Below are 6,753 nucleotides of genomic sequence, written 5' to 3'. Positions count from 1 at the left end.
ATTAAAGTGTGGGTACCACATTGTCGGCCATAAGGAACTCACTTGGTCCATTTAAAAGTGGATTGTCTTTAGAGTTCTGTGCAGGGGTATATATATGGAAAAGTAAGGTATATGGACCACTGACCACACGTGGTATATAAGGACATAATCAATCATAATTTTAAATTATCTATATATGCAAATATATTCCCTTACCATGCAGTTTAACCAGACAAGTCCTTGCCATGCATGCAACTTCAAATTAACACAACAAAAAGCTCAAAATAACAATCAACTTAAGTAACACAAAATACACATCACATAAACCAACATAGTTTCATACAAACTAGCATAGTTAACAGCAGTTTCATAAAAACAACAACAGTGCACCAAAACACATCATTTAACACTACATACCATGTTCATATCACATAAACCAACACTTAAAGTTATTCTAGAGTAACAGGTTTAGCTTCTGAATTCCCAGGTGCATCTGCACCACCAACTTTCTTGCCCAGTTTCAACTTGATAATCCTTTCAGATTTCTTCCTCCTGATTTTCTTCAACAAGGTTGCAAGTGGTGTTTCTCTAGCCTCATGTTCTTGCACATGAACCTGACTAGGTTCTCCATTAGCGGATGCATCAAACTCTAAAGGAGTGAGTTCCACCTCATCATAGTCTTGTTGCACATGCACCTCATTGACTGCTTCTCCATCATCATTTACTGCTCCTTCATCATTGACTGCATTAGATTGATTACCTTCATCATCCTCATTGAGAGCTTCAGCTACACCCTGATTGACCAATATGAAACATTATTAGAAATTTAAAAAGAAATTGTAAAGATTAACCATTTAAATACTTATGTACCTGTTTTGTTTTTCTTTTAGCTTTGGTTTTAGGAGGCCTTGTTAAAGTACAAGCTCTTTTGTTGTGTCCTTCAATCTTACAAAGGCTACATTTTTGTTTTTTCCCAGCCTTGGATACCTTCACCTGCTCCTTACCTTTGTTTTGTGTTTGGGTAGTTGTCTTTGATTTTTTACTTGACTGGTTTGGGGTTTCTGTTGCATCCCTTTTCCTTTTAGCTGCAGGTCTCCCAGGCATAGATCTACGAACATGAGGTAAATGTGGGGTGTAATCAGTTGCAGGCCACAAATTACTTCCATTCATAGGTGCTAACCTAAACTTGTATGCCTTCATATAAGTGATGCTACTAAACATTTTGTCCACATATGACTCTACATCCCTATTCACAAAACTAATAGCTGCAACAGAATGGACACAACTGATTCCATTAAGCTGCCAAAGCCTGCATGAGCAAGTTCTTTCTTCAAGATCCACTTCATAAGCATCTGTAGTTCCTCTTACTTCAAACTGATTTAGTCCACTAGGTAAGACTTGGTAATGTCTTAGACCCTTCTTAATGTCATTCACTATTTCTCTAATTGTTGGACAAATTTGGTTGCCCCATCCTAGACCCTTGCATTTCTTCTTGAACACCCTCTCCATCATATACATCCTCAACTCCTTTAGCATGGTGATAATTGGTTTCTTCCTAGCATCAACAATCACAACATTAAAACTTTATGACATTCCATTCTCCACAACATCACAACATCTTCCTGGTTGGAAGTAGGCCCTTGACCATGTTTTGGGGTCTTTGTCCATCAGATACTGATGAGCACTAGGGTCTAGCACTTCAAGCTCTTTCATAGCAACCTTAAAATCTACCTCTGTTGTTGCTTTACATGCCTTCCAGAATATGCTTTCATATTGGGCACCACTATACATTTTCCTAAGGTTTTGGCTAATATGCTTAGCACACTGTCTATGCTCTACATATGGAAGGAGTTCTTTCACAGCCTCAATCAAACCCTATTAACAAATTCTAAATATAGTGAATAAGCATGCAAATAGATAGGAAAAGTAATTACAAACAATTAAATTACCTTGTGTTGATCAGATATTACACTGTATCCATAGCCCAAATTAAGTCCTAAGTCATCAATGAGTAAATCCAAAAACCACCTCTAATTTTCCTTATTCTCCACACATACTACTGCCCATGCAATAGGATAAATCCCATTGTTTGCATCCTTTCCAACAACACATAATAACTCCCCTTTACAGATCCCTTTAAGGAAACAACCATCTAAACCTATTATCTTCCTGCATCCCTCCTTCCACCCCTTCTTCAATGCATCAAAGCAAACATAGAACTTACTAAAGTAGTTCTTCCCATAACTTTGATCTCCTAATCTCTTCTGCATACGGCCATAACTTTGCATAATGTTCAACTAGGGTACTATCTATTAGTTGGAGTGCATATTTCTTAGCTCTCATGCATTGACCAACACTAACATGAATGCCAAACTTCTGTGACACAACTGTTCTTAGCTTTCTAACACTCATCTTTTGTCTAAGTAAGAACTCTCTTGTATAATGACTCCCTATCCAAGCATAAGTGACCATGGACCCTAACTTGTAGTTCCTTGCACATTTGTGGACTGGCTTTAAAGACTTAATTTGGAAGATTTCTTCATCACTCATCCAAGATGCCCACAACCTAAATGAGCACTCACCCTTGCAACACTTAAACAACAATCTTTTCCTATCATTTTTCTCAAAGCAAAGTTGGTACCCATTCGTAACAACATAGTTGCATAACATCGATTTTAATTGAGATGGATCTTTGAACCTCATACCAAGTATTGGGATCTGCTTTTTCCATGGAACTAACTCATTAAAAATGGAATGTTGTTGAGTTACATTGGCATCCTCTTCATGCCCATCATGATCATTTATGTTGTTATCATTTCCCTCTTCCTCTTCGCCACATAATCTATTTAGAAATTCATCACCCTTTGTCCTATTCATAGTGACTATGTCCTCATTAAAGTCCACATCCACATCTGTTAGGTTATCAATTTCGTCATCATTTTCACCACCATCAATGCAAGAATCATCTCCATCCTCCTCTTCTATTTTAGAACCAAACCAATCTTCTATTCCTTGACCATCATGGTCCACATACATACAAATTTTACCATCTGTCCCATATGCATGAAAAATGAAACCACCATAGTCTTCATCATTAGCGATAGCAGTTATCCTAGATATTAAGGGCTTACCTGGTTCACAATAGTATAACTTCTTTATACTTTCTTGCATGAACCGTTCGAGAAAGGTGATACATTCACTGTATGTCATTCCAGAAAAATCGTGATCATTGAAAGTGAAATTGATACCATGGTTATACGAGAAAGGATTTCTAAGAAAAACACCTTTGAAGTTCAGCTCCACTATAGGGTAGAGTCCATTAGGGTGTGGCGTCGAGCTAGACATTGTGGGTTGGTTGACTGCTCACTGACTTCGATCGGAGAAAACGACTTCGAACCCTAGTGCTTCGTATTCACTGTAAGATGAGAAAAAGAAAGAACGAAGGAGTGTTCTAGCTAAATAAATGTGTTTATTTTGACCTCTAAATCCTACATGGATAAAATAAATGAATAATATTATGTAAACTTATTCCACGTAAGCAATATCACCGGTTGTTCCGTTTACCGGGTGCATAAGGGGGTAATTAGCCGGTAGTTACTAACATTAAGGATCAATTGAGCACAAAAAAAACTTAAGTGACTAAATGTGTAAATTGACCAAACATTGATGTGCTACAGTGTCAAAAACCCTAAAAAAAAAATGAAAGCACAACAATTCTATACTTAGAATTTTCAAAATAGAATAATAAACACAATGTTGTAATAAGAAAAAAAATGAAATTGACATGTTGATGTCATAAATGGGTTTATAACTTTTTTTTCTTCACCGAAACTGTTTTTTTTTAAATGTTATCAGAAGGTAAACAAATAGAACGTTGTCTTTACAAAATACATTATTTTAACATTTTTTTTTTCTGAACAAAAACAAATAGCAAAAACAAATAGCTTATTGCCTATCTATGGTACCCTTTTAAAGGATAGTGTTCTTTTAAAAAAAAATAGTTTGTTAACAATTTATGCATTAACCATTTCATAGACAAATAAATGTAAGTGTATTGTTATTTCCTACATTTAGCCTAAAAAAAAGAATGAAATATAATTTAATTTTCATTGTCAACATTTACAAATAACATTTCATCTGCATAGATAAACTAACACATGAACACATGAAATCAAGATTTTAAAATTGAAAATTGAAAATGTTACGAACACGGTTTAAAGAATATATCATTATCATCTCATTCCAGAACACAAATTCGTTATATATGCATATCTCAATCACTACTTCATAGTACATGTTACATGAATCGAAGGTTATTTTTATTTTATTTATTTATTTATTTATTTATTGATGATTGTTGTTGTAAAAGAGTGGCTCTTTCTGGATTCATAAGGCGTAGATGTTGCATGTCTTTTTGAGGAACATTAAAAACTACCTACAAATCTCCTTTGAGTTTTATGCAATGTTGCTTCCGAGTTTTCAGAATGCTACAGAAAAAGAACACATTATAATCATAAAAGGTTATTATGGTTTTATAACAATTGTGAAAGATTATATAACCAAAGGTAAATAATACATTATTAAGAGTTTTGTGCAAATAAGAAAAAAAAATCTTGTAGAATCCTAGCATAACATTAACATTATTGGCTTTAGATTGACGAAAATTGACTTATTAAGGTAGTTAACTTTTCGGTTTCTATTTTTTTTTCTGTACAGATCTAGGTAATGAACGTTTTGGAAGTGTTAATATATGACCACTATGAACGACAGTATCAGGTTACATCTGGTCATAATTGTCATATGTAAACACTTTCAAAAAATTTGTTACCTAGATATATATACAGAAAAAAAATAGTTCCCTAGACATGAACAAACCGAAAAATTAATTATTTTAATAAGTCAATTTCCCTTAGATTAAAGCATTAAAAGTATGGCAATAATTTATCCATAAATTAAAAATAAATATAAGTTCCCATGGGATCCTAATTCTTGTCTCTATTAGACTTCATCAACACTCTAAAAAAAGTTGCATTTTCTTAATTATACTTCATTATTGATAATTCCATAAATCCCCCAAAAAAAATGCAAACCACACCTGACACATGATTAATAATCATATGACACATGATTAATAATAATATAATATACCTAAAATACCCCTTATAAGGACCACAATGAATCTCACTTCGCCAATATGTTGCAATGCTTATAAAAACAAAGAGGTAGATTTTGATCAACATCTTCGAAGAAAAATGAATACCAATTTAAAAACAAATCTAAAGAGTAAACCAAAACAAACACAGTTGCCTTCATTTAAGGATCAAAAAAAGGAGATGATCCAATTCCAATCGAAGGTGTATTAACCCTAAAATATGGTCCAAAAGGGGCTAAATTTTTTGACTCTTCTACCCTTGGAGACACTCCAACATCAACAAGCCTATTCAAAATAGACGTGTCCAGTTTAGTAATTGACATATAACTACTCCAAACAGCTTCCTTATATTCTGTCATTAAACAAAGAGGCCCCTCTCTCCTTAATTTCACAGCACTTAACAAATTCGAAGGAGAGAATTTCTTCAAGTCAGGAAGGACTATAAACAAATTCACATCAATTTTCCCCAACTAACATAAGATAGAGCTCAAGATGGAAGAAAATCATTATCCATTAGTATGTAGTTAATCAGTATGCATGATCACTATTTGGTAGTTGCTTTCCGATTTGCACAAAATGGCAAACTCTTATAACAATAACGAAGTTAAAATAGGTTCCTTCATGTGAAAAACACAGAAGCTAATTGCACTGTGTTCTTCAAATAATTGAATTCGTTTTCAGGAGATATTATATCAGGGTTTTCATAGAAAATAAATATGGATCTATTTAAACCTGGTCAAAATTCACTTCGCAAGAATTGTCTTAAGAAAAAAAATATCCAAAAATCAAATTTCACCTCAGAACAAACAAGCAATATAAATTGTAGAATCATTAGACGAAGATGGTCGGTGATAAAAAGGAATTTCCGTAACAATACCTGTACAGGGAAGACAGCTAATCACACATTGTCATCGTCGGAACTGCGATGAACTGGGCGGCGGCGGCGAAAGGGGTGGCAGTGAAGATGGGCGTCGATGAAGAGAGTTGGCTAGAAGATGAAGCAGTAAGAACGGGAAAGAGAGATGAAGGTGGGATTTTGGGGGAGAACGTGAGAATAATAAATGCGGTAAATAGAATCCAACAATCATTGGCGAAGTCAAAATCAAACAAAAAACTCAAAACAAACACAAAAATCCAAGAATGTCTAGTTCAATTCGGTCTATTTCGGTTCAATTCAGCCGGTTGAACCGGTTTTTTACCAAAACCGTCCGGTTCAATCCGATCAGGAAATCCTTATAAAATCGGTCCAAATTGAACCGTCCTCACCTTCGGTTCCCGGTTCGACCGGCCGGTTCGAACCGGTTTTTAAAACATTGATAAATGTTTAAAACGAGACGAAGCTCAAGTTTTTCGCCTTGGCAAGTGACCGCGTTTGTAAGGCGTGAATTAAGCGGCAACTTTATAATTAATATTTTTATATGTATTTTCAACTACTATTTAGTTTTATACACATATATGAATTAAGACGTCATTTTGGCAAAGCTTGGCGGCAGTTGCAAGCTTTGGAGTCGTGGCGCGCCATGACGAGCTTTTTAGAACCTTGGTTTAAACTGATAAAGGGGCGTCTTGAATGCAGAAAAATGAAATTTCCAATGGGTTTTGTTTTTGTTACTTTTGAAGAT

The 6,753-nt window shown here is 34.7% G+C and overlaps 2 protein-coding genes across 4 annotated transcripts; both read right to left on the bottom strand.

The window, feature by feature from the left end:
- Positions 1 to 275: 275 nt before the first annotated feature.
- On the bottom strand, positions 276 to 6,189 carry LOC145103244 (uncharacterized). Of its 2 annotated transcripts, XM_079040804.1 has the most exons (4): positions 6,009 to 6,189; positions 4,415 to 4,466; positions 850 to 1,087; positions 276 to 773 (listed from the first exon to the last, which is right to left on the bottom strand). In XM_079040804.1, the coding sequence occupies exons 3-4, from the start codon at positions 1,081 to 1,083 to the stop codon at positions 429 to 431; spliced, it is 579 nt and encodes a 192-aa protein (XP_078896930.1). In that variant the 5' UTR covers positions 1,084 to 1,087; positions 4,415 to 4,466; positions 6,009 to 6,189; the 3' UTR covers positions 276 to 428. The 2 variants fall into 2 exon arrangements, with proteins under 2 accessions (XP_078896930.1, XP_078896928.1); XM_079040802.1 differs by lacking the exon at positions 4,415 to 4,466.
- Positions 1,094 to 3,780, bottom strand: LOC145103243 (uncharacterized). 2 transcript variants are annotated; one of them, XM_079040800.1, is made up of 2 exons: positions 1,929 to 3,780; positions 1,094 to 1,854 (listed from the first exon to the last, which is right to left on the bottom strand). In XM_079040800.1, the coding sequence occupies exon 1, from the start codon at positions 3,322 to 3,324 to the stop codon at positions 2,203 to 2,205; it is 1,122 nt and encodes a 373-aa protein (XP_078896926.1). In that variant the 5' UTR covers positions 3,325 to 3,780; the 3' UTR covers positions 1,094 to 1,854; positions 1,929 to 2,202. The 2 variants fall into 2 exon arrangements, with proteins under 2 accessions (XP_078896926.1, XP_078896927.1); XM_079040801.1 differs by having other exon boundaries at positions 1,094 to 3,178; positions 3,264 to 3,780.
- Positions 6,190 to 6,753: the final 564 nt, after the last annotated feature.

Source organism: Lactuca serriola, chromosome 4 (assembly GCF_051521515.1).
Source record: "Lactuca serriola cultivar US96UC23 chromosome 4, Lser_US96UC23_V15, whole genome shotgun sequence".
In the NCBI taxonomy this organism is placed as follows: Eukaryota; Viridiplantae; Streptophyta; class Magnoliopsida; order Asterales; family Asteraceae; genus Lactuca; species Lactuca serriola.
Note: the sequence above shows the minus strand (reverse complement) of the source record. Positions and strands in the feature narration are given on the sequence as shown.

Coding starts and splice junctions, on each gene's coding strand:
- LOC145103244 (XM_079040804.1), bottom strand. CDS start 1,083: ATGCCTGGGAGACCTGCAGCTAAAAGGAAAAGGGATGCAACAGAAACC. Junction 774..849: donor CTAAAAGAAAAACAAAACAG/GTACATAAGTAT, acceptor TTGGTCAATCAG/GGTGTAGCTGAAGCTCTCAA.
- LOC145103243 (XM_079040800.1), bottom strand. CDS start 3,324: ATGTCTAGCTCGACGCCACACCCTAATGGACTCTACCCTATAGTGGAG.